Raw genomic sequence first — 17,692 nt, forward strand, 5'->3', positions numbered from 1 at the left:
AAAAATACGAATATTTATATTAGTTATAGATATAGATAGTATCACACAGAACTATGCTGTACTGGGCTGCTGCTTCTCTGCTCTGTGGGCTGGCTGCTGGGCTGCGTTTGCTTTATGTTAGGCCGGCTTGCTGCCGTCTTGGCTGGGCTGCTCGCTAGGTTTTTCTTTTTTTCGTTTCTCTTTTTTTTGCGGAGCGTCAGAAATCGCCGTAATGCATCCAGATTCACGGATTAGCCGCGAAATAATCACATGGGCCCACTCTTTAATGACGGAAAAAAATCAACCGGAAGCCTTACTTATTTTTTAATTAGGTATAGATATAGATATAGATAGATTTATCATCTTGACCGTCCGTTGTCTGATCTATGGTTAACGCTGTCGGAACTCGGAAGCACACTACTCGAGAGCAGATCTCGCCAGTCGGTCGGTGCAGAAAAAAAAAGCCCAAAAAAGAGTCAAACCTTTCACCTTCTCACGCCAAAAAATTGAAATAGCACAGGAAAAAGAGTTAATAATAATAATAATAATAATAATAATAATAATAATAATAATAATAATAATAAACTCGTCGTCTCCAACCTTGGCCTCCTCCTCCTTCCATTTCCGTTACTCCCCCAACTCCTCTCCTCAGATCTCGCCTCGCCTCCAAACCCTAGCTCCACCCTCCTCCTCCCCCTCCGATCCGGCAGCGGTGGCTCCCGCGGCGGCGATGCGGGGTTCCATCGCGACCTACCGGGAGAGCCTCTCCCGCCTCGCCGGCGAGGTCGACGACGCCGCGGCCGACGAGGCGGAGCCCCAGGCCTCCGCCGCGTCGTCGCCCCCAGCGCGGGGCGCAGCCGATCGCTCCCACACGACGCCGCCCTCGTCCGGGCGGCGGAGGCGCTACTCCGCCTCCGCCTCCTCCGCCGCCGCCGCCCGCCCCGACCCCGCCGAGCCCGACGAGGTGCCGGTCCGAAATGCTTTCGCGCGAGGGGATGTCGTGTGTCGAATTCGTTGCGCGCGATTCGAAAATCTTTTACCTCGGTAGCTCGGATGCTTAGGCTTTTACTACTCGGTATATGGATTTCTCGGCTCACATTGACAGGATAGTAGTAGTAGACTAGAGAGGGGCAATCCGTGTTGCCCAACTAACGCTTCTTGTTGGAATTGGAAAATAAAATTATTTGAGCAGTCTTTATGTCGCTTGGATGCGAGGCTGATGATGTTCAACATAGGGATTAGTGTTCCCGCTAATGCTTTTGTTGATGATTGTTCGAATTTTTGCACATGAGTGATTTTAGGGGTGGTGTTGGTGGTGACAATAGGTTTCATCTGAACACTTCTAACTTGGCAAGATACCAAAAGTTTAGGTTGTTGGACAGTAGACACTATGCTTGGAAATGCTGTGAATAATGGAGAGTCAAATGGTCGGGTTGGTGACTAGTTGCAAGTAGTGAGAAGTGAGCCCCTTGTTAGGCAAGGTGTGATCCAAATCTAGGCAGTCTATTAGTACCTTATAAGGCATCTGACAAACTCACCCAAATACATATCCATGATGCAGGTTGAGTATATTAGATATCATAAGAGTCTTGGTTAGTGTTATTAACAGTATTGAATCTCCAGGAATAAAAAAGTGCTCCTATTTGTTTTGACCTTTTGTAAGTTTGAGCGAGGTTCTTTTTATTGCATGGTTTAATATTTCCGAACAAACTTCCTAGAGAGGAGTAACAATTCTTATTTGCAATGATGCAATTGTATTTTTCATTATAGGTTTCTAAACTCAAAGAAGATATTCAAAAGCTTCAAGTTTCAGAAGCTGAAATAAAGGCATTGTCCTTCAATTATGTTGCGATGTTGAAAGAAAAGGAGGTATTTATGCTTGAAAGATCTGTTTTTCCCTTTTCTGTATATGATTGGCAGGCCATATTTTACTGGAAAGTGGAAATATTATTATTATTATTATTATTATTTCTGCAACGGTGAACTTCTAAAGATCTAGGGTAACGTTCTAACAGGAACAACTGGGAAAACTTCGTGAAGAAAATGGCTCATTAAAAAGAAGTCTGGAGAGTTCAAAAGCAGTTTCAGCCAATTCTAATGTACGAAGTTCTTATTGACCACAATGTATGCAGAACGGTACATCAGCAACTTTACTTTTTTTGTAGGGTGCTTTGGAAAGATCCCCTCGTGGAGTGCAAAGAAACACAGTTCAAGATAATCCATTGAATGTCTCAAAGCAAAATGGATATGGTGGTGGTGCTTCACAGGGTATCCAGCCAAATGGCTTGCACTCAATGACAGGGCATCGCAAGGTAGTTGTAAGCAGTTTGATGGCATATTTTGTTGTCCTACCATGAACATTGAAGAATCAACACTTCATTTGAAATAACAATAACCCTTTATTTAATGCAAATCATCTCAGGCAGACATCTCGGAAGGGGACCGATCTTTCTTTGCTGCTAAACAGGCTAGCCTTGAAAATGAGATCAAGCAATTGAAAAAGCAACTTAGTGATAATTCTGAGAAAGAAACTGAAACAAAAAGGAGGTTAGAGGGTATGTCGGAGAGTAATCTAAAATATTCTGTCTTTGAAAAGCGTGGAAACCATCACCGTATATTCATCTTTTCTTATATTCTCTACTTTTCAGATGAACACAAGCGGAATGAATTGCTTCAGCAACAGCTAAATGAACTAAATGTCAGCAAAGAGAGGGTATGTTGCTTTAAAACTGGATATATTCTTGAGCTTCAGTGTGCATATCATAGTTTTACGAACTATTTATGTATCTTTATATTTTTATATTATTATTGCTCCCATGCTGCACCATGTATTTTTATTTATGCATGATGTCATTGTTCCATTAATTTCTTCTGTTGCCTGCAAGGAAAGTTGAACATCCTTTTCCAATGATCTCATAGATTTCAACTAACATGGAAGAGCTACACAATGAGTTGAGTGAGAAGGAGGCAAAGTTGAGACGCTTGCAAGAGGATTTGAGTAGAAGGGAAAAAGAGCATGTATCAGATGCTTCCCTTCAGAGCCTAAGAAGTATGGTGATGGCTTTACAGAAGGAGAACTCAGATCTAAAGGTCTCAATTAATGGATTGATCACTTCTAATACTTTGTAAATGATCTTCGAAAAAAATATACTATGTGTCAAGAATAGCTGGAAGCATCATACCGTAAACAAAATTGATTTCTGAAAATTTTTACTTCTGTAGATAGAGAAGAGCAGGCTCGAGGCAGATCTTGTGAGGAAGAAAAGTACCTCACAAATAAATGAAGTTGGTACATCAGATGTTAATGGGATTTCTGATGTGGAAAAGGTATGTGACTGTATGAAATGCAGTAGCTGAAGTCCTGGAAGACGCATGGGCAGATTGTTGGGCTTTCTTTGGTTCAGCTGAACCATTATTTGTTGTTTTACTTTTATTAATTCCATAATCAGAACTTTGATGTGATATAACCTTAATATGCCTAAATTTTACTTTGATGAAGTGAAATCGTCTGAGGAACTAGGTTGTAATATATCACTACGCATGTTGTCAGCTGAATGTCTTGTAGCGTGTAGTAATGGCAAGAAAATGAAAATACTGATGTGCTTGTAGTTCAACTGTTAAGGTTAAGGAAGAAATGGCTTCATTGAAGAAATCATTACATGATGCTTCCTATGAACGAGACAAAGCAGTTCAAGATTTGGCTCGGTTGAAACAGCATTTGCTAGATAAGGTAAGCATTTAATCTTATTTCTTTAATCACACACTCAATTTTGTAACCACCTAATAAGATAGTGTGATTTCTTGCTTTATCTGTTTGCTCTGATTCTAACTTGCATGCAACAGCTAGTGCATATTTAACCTGCTGTGCTGTTTAAAAATATTGGTGCTAATATGCTTATTGACACACTATTTTTCATAGGACCTTGAGGATCAAGAAAAGATGGATGAAGATAGCAAACTCATTGAAGAACTGCGGGCAATCTGTGACCAGCAAAGGGCTCATATAGTGCAGTTAGAAAGGGCTTTGAAGTTTGAGATGGCGAAGCAGGAGGAGAGCAAGAAAATCATTAGTGAAGAACACCAGAGGTCAAATGAACAAATAACAGATTTGAAATACAAGCTTGCAAACTGTATGAATGCCCTTGAATCAAAAAACCTGGAATTGCTAAATCTGCAGACTGCCCTTGGACAGTACTATGCTGAGAGTGAAGCCAAGGTTATTTAAATCTTTAAACTTTTCATTCCTCAAAATTTATTTTTTTATTGTGAATTTCTGCTTGATTTTGATCTTGACATATATGTGTACGTTATTATATAGGAACGGCTTGGAGGTGATTTAGCTATGGCCAGGGAAGAATTGGCTAAATTGTCAGAGTCATTGAAGGTAGAGTACAAGTTCATCTAAAATTATAATATGTACATGCTTGAGCAAGTGTTTGTTGACTTTGCTGATTGTGATTATCATTTCTGAATATCACTTGACCTACTTCTGTTAGATTATTGAGTTAATGTATATGTTGCTTTTGTACAAGAGAACATGCATTGAGCGCATATACTTTGTCTTGGAATATGTGTCACACTGCAAAGTTATTGTTTTTATGCAGGTGGCAAATCAAGCAATTGAAATTTCAAGAAGAGAAAAGGAAGAGGTAGCTGCCAGGCTTTCACAAGTGGAGGGGATGTTGGCAGATGGGAAGCGCTCCATGCAGAAGCTTGAAAATGACAATTCCAGATTACGACGAGCGCTGGAACAAAGCATGACAACGCTCAATAGGATGTCACTCGATTCAGATAATTCTGTTGACAGGTGTGGAGTATTCTTTGGTTATTCTGCTTATTTAATGATTTTGATGTATAACATATACGCATGCACAGCTGGATTTTGTAGTTATGCACTGACGACAGAGTGAATAATGAAGATTGCTGGATTCTATAAAATTTTAAAGCTTTAAAGCATGTATCCATGAACATACTTTAGGTAGGTTAAATTTTGTTCAAATCAAGAAAGTGGAAAATCAGTGGAAGACAGATAGCTTTCTGTTGTTATCATGCTCTCTCGTTTTTGTTTCTATAAAAGAATCGGTGATTGATACAGCCTTCTAACTATTTAATGGGCATAACATGCCATCTGCCAAGTTGAAGCCTTTTTAATTTTAATTTTTTTGACCATGTTTTCTGCCGAAGTTCTCATGTTTCCTTGTTATGCACACTATTTATGTGCTTATTTGTGCGTGCTCTTTTTTGTGACCTACCTGTACTGGCTTTCTAACATATATCAAACGAATAAACCAAAATTTTCTTGCAGGCGCATTGTGATTAAACTACTGGTCACTTACTTCCAGCGGAATCACAGCAAAGAGGTGTGGCTCCTTCAAATTCTTTATGGTCTCATGAACTTTTCAAACTAAAAAATTCTTATAAAATAACAATGTGGCTTATGCACAGGTTTTGGATCTTATGGTTCGCATGCTTGGTTTCTCTGAGGAAGACAAGCAAAGGATTGGTTTTGCACAAAGTAATGCTGGCAAGGGTGTTGTCCGGGGTGTTTTGGGTCTTCCAGGACGCTTAGTTGGAGGCATTGTTGGCGGAAATTCAGCAGGCAAACCTACTCAAGCATCTCAGGACAACCAGGTGTGATCTCTATGTGTATTACACTTTCTTGTTTCCATGACGATAATTTTTTAAGGCATGATCTCTCTGAAGTTCAGTACCTATATTAGAATACTTTTAAAAGTACATTAACTGTTAACACTGGTTTTCTTCTTTTATCTTTTTTGTTTACTTTCTGCGTAGCTAATATTGATATCCTCTTTATGAATTATTTGCAGTCATTTGCGGATCTATGGGTGGACTTCCTGCTCAAAGAGACGGAAGAAAGGGAAAAACGAGAAGCATCCGAAACTGCAAGGCTGTCGCAGGAAGAGAACCAGACTGCCAGCACCAGCAACGCATCAAGCGCGCAACCATCAGGGCATATCTCCAACCAAGCACCTGGCCCTTCCACAAGCCATCACATGTTCGGTCGTCAAGACACCGAATTTGCAACGGTTCCACTCACATCCTCAACATATACCTCCACACAGACTCCATTCTCAAGACCACCCCAAAGATGATTGTGATCAACTGTACAGTATCAGATGCCTTTTTCTTCAAAGCGTGCATCATGATGTAAGCTATTCGTTTCATTTGTTGACAATGTTATGATATAGCCAAATTCAAAGTTACCCCCTCATTTTTTGTTCCCCTTCATCTTCCCGGGATGTAAAGATGTCATATGTAAATGGACTCCTATCGTTCTACAGAAAATGGAGATAACATATTGCCAGAGTATATGATTCTGCAATTGAAACGTTTTTGTACCCCTGTTCTGATATATACAAGCTAGAATCTGTTTGCACTTGTATGTGTGAGTAATCGAGTAAATACAAGGGAGTGTTGCAACCTGTGTTTTCTACGTGGTTTGATTAATCAAACGATCATTTTACAATTCGTTTTGCAATTGCATTCATATTAGAATCATGCGTTTTTTTTCTATTCTTTTGTTTTTTTTTATTTCTTCGATTCAAAGGGGCCAAAACATGGGCAATGTTGGATTGGAATCAGGTTGCATCATCACTCATGATGGAGTGAGGGAGCACTCTCCATTGGTTGGCCCTTCCTTGGGGATAGGATAGACATTGCTATGCTTCACTTGATTGCATCTTTTGGTGTAAGGATTAAAGGATGCGTTCTTTTTGCTGTGAGATTTTTGTTATAATCAAGTTAAGATTTTGGTTAGAGCGATGACTTTTGTAAACTTTACAAAATCTTTTGTAAAGTTTTTAGAACAATGGTAATCTTAACTTGATTACCTATATTTATGCCACTATATTTTTCATGAAAAAATAATCAGCATGTATTTCATTGTAAGTTTCTAAAGTGCATATGTAATTTTAATGTAAGTCTTAAAATTACATATGTAAATAGATATAAATAGAAGAGACGCTAGTGCAAATCCAATTGGAAACTTGTATAACAAGAGCAGCACGGTCGTCGTAGTACAGAGAGAATAACTACATACTTAACAAATCAAACGTCCGTTAAATTAAGTATCGATAGTGCAACACGAATCTACATGATATCCAAGGGTCAGATTATCTGACTGTGATCAAGCTAATTTTGTGTCGCCATAAATATAGCATGTTCGAACCACAAATATAAATTTTTAGAGCAATGGTAATTTTAAAAGTGTCATAAATAATCTGCACATAATATATGGCATTATAATCAAAATTGTAATAATTAATCAAAATAAAAAACAAAACATGAACAAAAGATGCCATGTTCCTTAAAGGATGGCATTATAATCAAAACTCCCTATTTCTCATCCATGTTATTCGTGGTTCATTTGTTTGTCTAAAATTATAATTAATTGTCTACTAAATAAAATTAGGTGCTGATATTTTTCTAAAAAATAAAGTGTTCACATTTTTGTTCTTCGAGGAGCCACAATCTTCATCATTTCTTCTTATGGCATAACAATGCTTAGTTGTTTGTGTTCCTTTTGGTAGAACTGAAGTACCTGGTTTTAAATCAGATTTGGTAGGTGTGTTCGGGTTTACGGCTTATTATTTTTCTAGTTGTAGGTAACATATACGTTATACGTTGACAGTATTCTTTGTGATAGAACTTAACTACCCGGGTTTAAGTCCTAAAATTGGTATGTGTGTTCGTATTTACAACTGATTATTTTTTAAGTGGTAAACAAAATATATGTTGATAGTGATATGCATGTGATTATTTAATTAATCTCAAAATATACGGTCTCAATTTTTCGGAGGTGCTTGTGTATGTTTTATAAGGATAAGTGTGGGCAAGTGTACATGAGTTGTATTGTTAATGTTTTAACGATTTTGTTGAAAATGTAGGGTAGAATTACTATGCTCATTCAAACAAAAATTCTACTTGATATGTGGGGTGAGTGTGGTATTGCATATGTAGTAGTGTATGTGCGTGTGTATCAGCCGTGTAATCGAAAAAAAAATCTAACATAAGTGTAGGTGTCACGACCCAAATATATTTTTTTTCCGTGACAGTCTGTCGTATCCTTATACGCATATATACTAATATTTATATATGTCCATAAGGATACAAGGCAAGATGCAATGTCTAACCATCACAACTGGAGCTTGGACACCTACAACAGTGGTTCCATTTATTATTATTACTTTTTTTCATCAGCTACACTGCATATTACATCGGTTGGTTCACTGACCAACTTATTGTCACTAGGGCGAAACCCTATACTTAGCATGCAAGTATGTCCTCTGGATGTCTCTAAAGACTAAGTAGTCCCCACTCCCCACTAGGTCTGCATGTCATCATTTCCCTCTGACATCTCATCTTGACTAGTTTCTGGTTTCCTGCCGTTCTACCAGTACGTCTCACCTGGAAGGCTTCTACTAGCTCTAAACTCTCAAGTCTCTCACAGACCTCTCGCCACAGCCAGAGCAGGGGAAAGTACTACTGATGAACAAGAGTTGTAGGGTCACGTACGACTTAAATAGTGCAGCTTCCTTCAGTGTAAAGCAGACATATGTCCAAAGCCATGATGATGGGGATAGGATTCACCCTCTTCCTTACACTAGAAGGGTTCGATCCTATCCATCAACCTCGGTGATATTTATCTGTCCTCCTCACAAAACAATTCAAAAATGTATGAACAGTTCCCTGCTGCTACTACTATTATTACTACCACCACCACCACCACCACCACAACCACTATTACTACTACTACTACTATTATTATTATTATTATTATTATTATTATTATTATTATTATTATTATTCACTACTACTACAGTACGGCATGTGGGCTCCTTCCAAATTTTTCCTTTTCTCTATACGGGGAGGACATAAGACTGGAGCCAGCTACAACACAGCCCTGTTCTTTCCCTGACAGGCTCACAGCACGCCCAGCTGCTCGTCTCGGAATTAGGATCAGCTACAGTTAGTCCATTCCCAACTCAATGACTAGGATGGTGTCTATAGCATTAAATAAGTTGTCATCTAGGATGAAAAATGATGTGACAAGTGAATAAACGAGGAAAGAGAAGAAAACCATGTCTTGCATGAGACATGGTTTTGTACACAACATCTAAGACATTATGTGAGATAAGTAGCATTAAATTGAAGTATGGAATAGTGATGTTTGCATTGGAAGAGTAATGTCTAATACTAGTTTCCTGGTGATGTGGAATTTATCGAAACTATGTCTAGTGTCATGGGTTGGGAATGGCCTTATACTTGCAACTGCAAGATAACAACCGCACGTAATTTTGGCTGTCCGATTTTATGATCAACGGTTCAGATCAAACGCTACAGTAATAACAGCAACAGTACTATATGCTACCGTGTCTCAGTATTTTTTTTTCTCTTAGGTGCTTATTTCAAATGCACCTTTACATGGCGGGTGAAGGACTGAAGGGAAGATTTGCTCTATTTTATTGTTTACACAATATAATTATTTTTTATATCACGTTGATATGGTCGTTTGTCACTACTAAGCAGGTGGAGGGCTCGGTAGGGTGAGATCTGGCGCTCGCCATACCTTGCGCCGCCCGCTAACACCACCACCCCTCCTCTCCCCAACCTTCCGGCCTCCCCAACCTTCAGGAGGACCACGACTCGACGTGCGATGGGCGAAGCAGCGCTCACTGTTGGGTTGCTCGCCACTGCAGTGAATCAAATGCCTAGCTCGAAAATTCCCCATCCGTCTATCTCTTCGATTTTGATGATTCCCCATCTCCTTCGAGTTCGATTCGTGTGATGATCGACGACGATGCAGGTGCGCGGGAGTGAGCCATCGGCCGACGCACCTGGGTTGGGGGTGGGGGTTGCGCATCCGCGCCAGAGCAGGGCACGCGCAGTGCTGGCGCTGCAAGCAACGGGCCAGCAAGCGAGAGCGGTCACGCAGCGCCGGCTGATCGGCAGGCGGCAAAGGTGCTATGGTAGCCGGCAACAAGGTAGGGCACTAGGCTATCAACTATCAAGCAAGAGTAGAGCAGGGCAAGCCGGCAACTGTAGCCAGTAGGCCGATTCATTGATGAGCCATCCTCCGTCACACCTCTTCTTTTTTCTGTCCTCCGCCACTAACCACTACTTCGTATTATAGTGGTGACTGGTGACTGATGATCATTCTCGGGCCTGTCACGCAGTCTAGGAGCTGGCAGCTGTGTTTTAGAGCATGTCTAATGTTTAACTCTTGGGAGAAGTTCTATAGATAGAATTGCAATTGATGAAGAAATTTACAATGAATGTGCTATGAGTGTGGATCCACTGTTATTAAAAGGTAGTAAATGTGAGAATTGATCTCTTCCTAGTGAAATGTGACAGGCGGACCCAAAATACTCTCTCCTTTAAAATCTAGTACTACTACTATGGTTATGGTTAGTACTTGGCACGACCTCAAACCCATGAAAAAAGTACAGGTTTGTTCTATCTTCTTCTGTTTTGTAGAGCCCCTCGAAAACCATCACCACACGTGCTCTTAAACTAGTATATACCTCCTCTTTTTTTTCCCTTCCAATAATACTCTCAAGTTCCACAAGCTCCTCCACGCTGATAACCTCTTGCTCCCTGGCTCCCCATCGCCTGCCCTGCTCGCCCGCCGCGGCTTCCTGCTGGGGACGGCTGGCGCTTGCGGCCGGGTCAGCCGCCGCCGCAGACCCCATTGCCAGCCGGCGGCGAGATAGAGGGGAGAGCAAGGGGGAGGGGCGGCGGCGAAGGAGATGGGAGGATAGAGATTGGGGGTGGGAGATGGGAGGATAGAGATTGGAGGTGGGAGATGGGAGAGGGGAGGGGATATATATGATGTTTTTTTCGAAAAAACCTTCGTGTTTTTTATGTTTACATTGCTACCCCTAAGAGTAGAACTCTATCTTCTTTGTATTGTATTTCTATAAAATACGAGGGTTGTTTCGTATAAAGCAGAACATGGTGTTATTCGGTGGGAGGACGTGCGCGCTAATCCGTTCAAACACGAGGAGTTTTTTTTTCATAAATACCAGCACCAGCACGCGTCATTTAGTCCGAGGAGGCAAAAACATGCGCACACGCAGCGGGAGACCGGCGGAACCGGCTGATGAGGAGCTGAAAAAAAATCTACTTATACTACTTAAAAAATAAGAGGTGCTTCCATCGTCCGTCAAAAAAACCGGGTGAAAAAAAACCGGAACGAATCCGATTCATCAACGCGGTAAAAGAATATGTCCGATTCCACAAAAATAGGAAACAAACTCCCATCTGTTTTCGTTTGAGCTGATTAGGACTTTGTTTCTGTTTGGGCGAATAGGACTTGGTTTGAATTATACCAAGTCCTATTCGGTTAGCATCACCAGGAGAACAAGTGCATATATACATACATAGTATAAAAAATCATAGCACATAACAAAGAATCACATGCAGCCTTATAGCACTTTGAAAAAAACAAAAAATTAGATCGAAGGGGGTCGCCGCCAGCACACATATATCCAAATAAAAACAAAAAATTAGATCGAAGGGGGTCGCCGCCGCTGCCGCCGTCGCCGTCGCCGTCGTTGCCGAACCGCCGCCGTCGCCGTCGCTGTGGATCCGGTGGAGGGGAGAGCACCGCCGCCGCCGCCTCCCCTCCCGCTAGATCCGCCGGCGGCGGCGGCAGAGGGCACTCTCCGGTGGTGGGGGAGAGCGCCGCCGCCACCGTCGGTGGTGGGGGAGGACTCCACCGCCGCCGCCGCTCGCGGGAGGAGGGGCGCCGTCGCCGCCGCTCGCGGGGCGCCTCCCCACCCGCTAGATCTGCCGCCGGTGGTGGGGGAGGGTGCTGCCGCCGCCGCTCGCGGGAGCAGGGGCGCCGTCGCCGTCGCCGCCGCTCGCGGGGCGCCTCCCCTCCCGCTAGATCCGCCGCCGGTGGTGGGGGAGGATGCCGCCGACGCCGCCGTGGGTGGTGGGGGTGCCGCCGCCGCCGCCATCGGTGGTGGGGGAGGGGCGCCGTCGTCGCCGCCGCCGCTCGGGGGCGCGGAGGAGAGGGCGGCGAAGTGAGATGGGAGGGAGGGAAATGGGCTAGGGTTCCGCGGCTGAGAGGGAGTGGGTTTTGTTTCCCCACTATTGACGCTCGGCCGTCCGATCAAAACCCTAGAGATCGGACGGCCGGTGTTGTCCGGGCCGAAATCGGCCCAAGAGGGATCGAGAGTGAGGCCTCTTTTCCGGCCCAAGCCCAGGTTGCGGCCTGGGGGAGGAAAAGTGCGCCCGCGCATGCGCAAAAGGCCGTGGGCCGACCGGCATAGGTCGGAAATAAGTCTATTGTTGGTCCCTCGAGCCGAAAAAAAGAGAATAAGTACATTTTTAGTGCTCATTTTTTCAGAAGCATTACAATTATAGTTCTATTGAATATGTTTATTTCGAAGCAAACCTATAAGAAAGTATTTTCTTTCTTTTTCCAATTAAATAATTGTTAAATGATGTTTGTATTAATAAAATTAGCAATTAAGCTCTGAAAATTCCAATAAAATTCCAAAGAGCGTAACTAATTATGGAGAATTTAATAAAATTAAATTTAACCATGTCATTTTATTTAACCATGGAGAATGGAGAATTTTACTTGTAAATTTATTTAATTATACACATACCTACTTAAAAATACCAAATATTTCAGCGAATTTGTATTTTAATTAATTGCATATTTTTCTCATCTGTAAACTTCCCGGTGCAACGCACGGACACTTTTGCTAAACCAAACAACACTTTTGGTCAATATACACACTCTGTAATCACCCGGTGCAACGCACGGGCACTTTTGCTAGTCATAAAAAAGAGAAAAACCACGCCTCCACCGCTCAGCCGCTGGCCCCACCAACCCAGGCCACGACGCATCGCACGCAGATTGACATGTAACGAAAATACGAGGAGCCAGGAGACAACTGCTAACACGTATCACAAATACCGAGGAGCCAAAAAAAATTCAAAAAAACCAGAAAATCGGTAGCTTTAGGGCTTTTATTAATCGATAATTATGTTGCCTCGTGTGCCTCTCAAAATAAAACTTATTGGGCCCAGATCAAACGTCCAATCGTCAGCCACTATCGATAGCAAAATGCTTCATGAATGTTTCTCGTTCTTCCTCTCAAAAATAAAAAAAAATGTTTCTTGTTCTGACCTATATATATATATCATTCCGGTTGAACTTTCAATGCTTTTAATACCAATACCATTTAAATAGAAACTTTTTTTCTTAACCTCTCAAAATAGTTTGGAAAGTCTACTTAACTCCCCTAAAATATAAAATACAAATTTTTAATATATAAAACCTATGATAGTTTGGATTTATTTTGGAGTGAAGCGTTAGTAGTCAAACTACTGGGCGGTCGGTTCCAATTAAATCTCATTAATAAATATCATGTCTTGATGTGGTTATTTTGCTAGGATCTTTTATAGTGTCTTACGTGTTTGGTTACTGATCTCAATTTCAATACCGGTTATCTAACATATAATGTCTTGTGCTACGTAACTTGAATTTAGAGTAAGAGTGATCATCTAAATGTAATGGACCAATTCAAAGGATGATCCACTATTCAATCTTTATGATGTTAGACAGCACATACACAGAGCAGGAGTTAGAACAAAATAGAGAGGGGTGCCACATGCTACTCTGTTTTAGATCAAATTTAAGCTAATATAGGTGCTTAAGTTTGCACTGAGAGGGTGCACATATGATAAAAATAGATAAAATATAGCTAATTTTTTTTACCGGGTTCCTGAACACCCTCCTTTGAACATGTAGCTCCGCTCCTGCACATACACTATATTAATTTTAGGAGATAGTATATGGCCCATAGTGCCACCTAGCTGGCTCCCCCTGTGATGCCGCTGTGTGAATTCCATAATAAAACATGAGTGTGTCATTTTAAAATGTAAGAAATCCAATAGACGGATATTAAAGATAATAAATCTATAATAAAATTTTTAAATTCCTGTACATAGCTGCATATGCGTATATATGCATAAATATGTATAAACAGGTATATATAGTCGTGACACTGCAACTCTAGCCGTACTGAAACGCGTGTTACATTTTAATTTAAGTGATGCCATATGTCATGTGATGCTTATATATATATATATAATAAAATAACTAGCAAAATACCCGTGCGTTGCACCGGATAATATTGCGGTGATTGAAGTTCAACTGTACTATTTCTCAAGTAGTCTACTATGTCAATAATAATCGAAGGCTGTGTTTAGATCTAGGCGTGTCACGTCGGATATACAGACACATATTTGAAGTATAAAACGTAGTCTAATAATAAAACAAATTACAGAACCCACCTTTAAACCGTGAGACGAATTTATTTAACCTAATTAACTTGTCATTAGCACATGTTTACTGTAGCACCACATTGTCAAATCATGATGCAATTAGGTTTAAAAGATTCATCTCGTAATTTACACGCAATCTGTGTAATTAGTTTTTTAATCTATTGTGGGGACACCCAATTTAGGCTTGGTGCCCCAAAAATCCACTCGCGATCGTCCAGGATTTCGATCACGCACAGATTGATATACAGAACAACTTATACAGGTTTATTCATACAAGCTGATTATACTACTGTTAAAAGGTGAAAAGATCCAAACTAAAATATCCTTATTTGAAATACAAGAAAATCCAAAGTACTAAACTCCTAAACTTCTTCAACTACTAGAACTACAATTAATAAATTCCAAAGAATTTCAAAGAACTCCACAGGCAAAAGCTCGAGTGTAGACTAGCCTAGAAAAACTCGTCGTTGTCGTAGATCTCGCTTCCTTCTGATCTCCTTGTTAGCACGTTTCCTCTATATGTCAAATTATGCAAGGGAGAGTACTTTTGTATTTAGCAAGACATATTATAAATAATTAAAGGTGAATAGATATGAATAAATAAACAATAATAAAGTAAAGGAATAATAAAAACCATAAATCATCTTTATCCTCAACATTTTAATTTTAAAACTACTTATACTTCAGGAGTAGGAATCACCCTATTGACACAACTCCAGAATCAGGAGTACGGCACATTCGAATGATTTAATTCACCTCTGCAGAGACTGTCCAGCTTTACCCACACGATGCCCACAACTAGCTAGGCTGAGAACAACAGAGCCGTTCGAAGGTCCCACTTACTACTAGTTACTGCACAGTGGGGTCTTGGTTCATCATAGTGGTCAAACTCTTGCTAGGCCTAGGCAAGGTATCTATATCGTCACACTTTCATGAATCCCACTGTTGTGAAACACTGCCGCCCAAACTTCTTACGCAAGTTCACCCCAATACCGCTCATAGAGCCACCCAACAGTCTTTCATATAGTGGGACAATGTACTAGGCTAAGTTCAATTACTTGATTGTGTGGATGGACGCAACTATGTCATTTCCATGGTATAAGGGGGTAATTATAATCTGGTTAAACCACCCAAAACTTTCCAAACTCCCCACACCAAAATCACAAACTTCATCATTCATCAACATTCATAATTTTCAACATTCATAATCTCAATTCATAAATGCCCATTTTAACCGGATTCCTAAGTTTGTAAAGTTGTTTGGAATAGTAAATCACATAAAATCATAACCAATGCTTCTTTTTATAACCTCATGCAATAATACTTGGATGCATTTAACATCTACCCATGAGACGTTAAAAGGGTAAGGTATCATGCATAAAATGAAGATTATATTAAGTTTTCTATATGATCAAAATTTTAGCTATGTCTTGCCTTGCGCCTTAAGATTTCCCGCGGCTTTAGCATAGCCATCTGGGTCCACATCAGCTCCTTGGATGCTGATAAAACTTGTTGTACGGTCTAACGTACGAATACGAAAAAATAGCAAATAAAGCCTATAAGCAAATTGCTACAAAGAAACGATAAAAACCAAGGAATAAATAAAATTGGAGCAAGGCGAAGGAAAAAGGAATGGTTCAAAATAAATTTTAGTTTGGAAAACAAAAGAGAGGTTTTGGTTTCTAAAGGTTGGAATTGAGGAAAAGGATAAAATGGATAGGTGGGGTTGATTTGGTGGATTTGGTTTTCTAGTCGGTGCTAGAATGGAGTAGCACGACGGTTAGATATTTGGAGTGGTTAGCCGATGCTAAGGTTGGTAGCATAACAGCTAAATATCGGCTCGTCTAGTTGATGCTACAGTTAAGTAGCACAACGGCTAGTGAGTTGGGAGATTTGTGTGGAGCGGAAGAGTGTTACTCTGCAGTTGTGAGTGACAACAGAGTGGCTAGGGTCGCACATAGCTCAAGGACTAGTGTGCGGCATGCTTGTGGAGGTCGAGGGAGTAGTGAGGCTCCGACCACTGTACGCGTTGAGGCGTGGGGTGCGAAGAGCGACACTTCGACCTTAGGATTAGGTTATGCCGGGTTTTACGACCAACGGTTTGACGTCGGGGTTTGAGACCACGCGAACGTCTCCATAGAAGGTGTAAAGTTTCCACGGCGGCTTTTTGGTGGCTAAGGATTGTAAAAGAATGGTTTAAAGAAATTTGAATTCAAATAGAGTTTTTTTAAAAATAGATTAAAGAAATAAAATTTAAAATGGTATTTTAAAAGAAATAAAGAAAAGGTAATTAAATAAATAAAGAAAGGATATTTAAAGATATTTAAAGATAATTTAATTTAAAAATGGTTTTAAATAAAATAAGAAATTTTAAAATTAAAGGGATTTAAGATAAATCAAATAGGTTTAAATTAAAAGGGTATTTAAACAAAATTTTAAATAGGAAATTTGGTATCAAAAGGGAGGGATTGAAATTACATGAATTTAGATCAAAGGTTCACTGGAATTGGATTTGTGGTTGGAGAGATATGGGTGCCTAAAGTTTGGAATTTGAAATAACTCAAATAAAAGAAAAGGGATTACTGTACAGTGGGGCTCGCTTGTCATATCTCTTCTACTTCTTCTTCTTCTCTGCTTCTTTGATCCGAGAGAAGGGAGAGAAGAGGGCGAGCGGGGCGCCGGCTCTCCGGTGGTCGGGAGGTGGGAACGCCGGTAGGAGATGGTGTTCCCGAGCAACGCGCACCCGGAGAGGGTGGTGGAAGGCGGAGGGAGAGAGAGGGATGGCCGGAACGGCGGCAACAAGAGCTCAGTTCCGGCGATAAGAGAAGGTGGTGGTGGCGGCTTATCCCAAGGTGGAGGGAGAGGGGAAGGGGAAAAATGGAATCACCTGGGCGAGGCGGAGTTGGTGGCGCAAGGGTTTGGCTTGCGAAGCTTCGGTGAGGGAGATCGGCCGACGGTAGTGATGGCCGGACATGGGAGTAGAGAGAGAAAAAGGGAAAGCTCCGTTGTGGAGAGGAAGAGGGGCGACCTCGTTGTCTATTTATAGGTCGCGGAGGTCGGTTTGGAGAGAAGGAGAGCGACTAAGGCACGGCGACGGCAGCGAAGAGAAGAGGAGCACGGCGCCGATTTCTTAGCAACGACGGAAAAGAGTTTGCGGCGGCGTGCGCCGTGCGCAACACGCGCACTGGGAGGAGGAGGAGAGAGGCGGCTGGGCTGTGGGCCGGCTCGGCTGGGCTTCGGCTCAGTTGGGTCGGCAGCCCAAGAAGGAGGGAGGAAAAGAAAAGGGGAATGGGCCAAAAGAAAGGGAAATTGGCCCAAAATAAATAGGAATTTTTGATAATTTTGTATAGAGGATTTGGAATGGAATTTAAAGGAGATGGAAACT

At 41.4% G+C, this 17,692-nt stretch overlaps 1 protein-coding gene and 1 long non-coding RNA gene across 3 annotated transcripts; one reads left to right on the forward strand and one right to left on the reverse strand.

Annotated features, from left to right (window-relative positions):
- The first annotated feature begins 591 nt into the window (after window positions 1-591).
- On the forward strand, window positions 592-6,309 carry LOC4345460 (golgin candidate 4). Of its 2 annotated transcripts, none has more exons than XM_015795393.3 (15): window positions 592-943; window positions 1,750-1,848; window positions 1,995-2,078; window positions 2,145-2,294; window positions 2,402-2,534; window positions 2,628-2,692; window positions 2,899-3,069; window positions 3,202-3,306; window positions 3,602-3,709; window positions 3,899-4,195; window positions 4,298-4,363; window positions 4,584-4,786; window positions 5,285-5,339; window positions 5,425-5,610; window positions 5,808-6,309. In XM_015795393.3, exons 1-15 carry the CDS (start codon window positions 710-712, stop codon window positions 6,090-6,092), a joined length of 2,241 nt encoding a protein of 746 aa, XP_015650879.1. In that variant the 5' UTR covers window positions 592-709; the 3' UTR covers window positions 6,093-6,309. The 2 variants fall into 2 exon arrangements, with proteins under 2 accessions (XP_015650879.1, XP_015650880.1); XM_015795394.3 differs by having other exon boundaries at window positions 2,145-2,291.
- An 8,261-nt stretch (window positions 6,310-14,570) lies between these two features.
- Window positions 14,571-17,314, reverse strand: LOC136357539 (uncharacterized). Its single transcript, XR_010742901.1, has 2 exons — window positions 17,195-17,314; window positions 14,571-14,822 (listed from the first exon to the last, which is right to left on the reverse strand). It is a non-coding gene; the product is annotated as an uncharacterized lncRNA (long non-coding RNA).
- Between the last annotated feature and the right edge of the window lie 378 nt (window positions 17,315-17,692).

Source organism: Oryza sativa, chromosome 8 (genome assembly GCF_034140825.1).
Source record: "Oryza sativa Japonica Group chromosome 8, ASM3414082v1".
Lineage (NCBI taxonomy): Eukaryota > Viridiplantae > Streptophyta > Magnoliopsida > Poales > Poaceae > Oryza > Oryza sativa.

Bases quoted from the DNA above. Each gene is read 5' to 3' on its own strand.
- LOC4345460 (XM_015795393.3), top strand. From the start codon at position 710: ATGCGGGGTTCCATCGCGACCTACCGGGAGAGCCTCTCCCGCCTCGCC. The intron at 3,307-3,601 runs GTATGTGACTGT...TCAACTGTTAAG, and splicing joins GGATTTCTGATGTGGAAAAG to GTTAAGGAAGAAATGGCTTC. The intron at 3,710-3,898 runs GTAAGCATTTAA...TATTTTTCATAG, and splicing joins AACAGCATTTGCTAGATAAG to GACCTTGAGGATCAAGAAAA.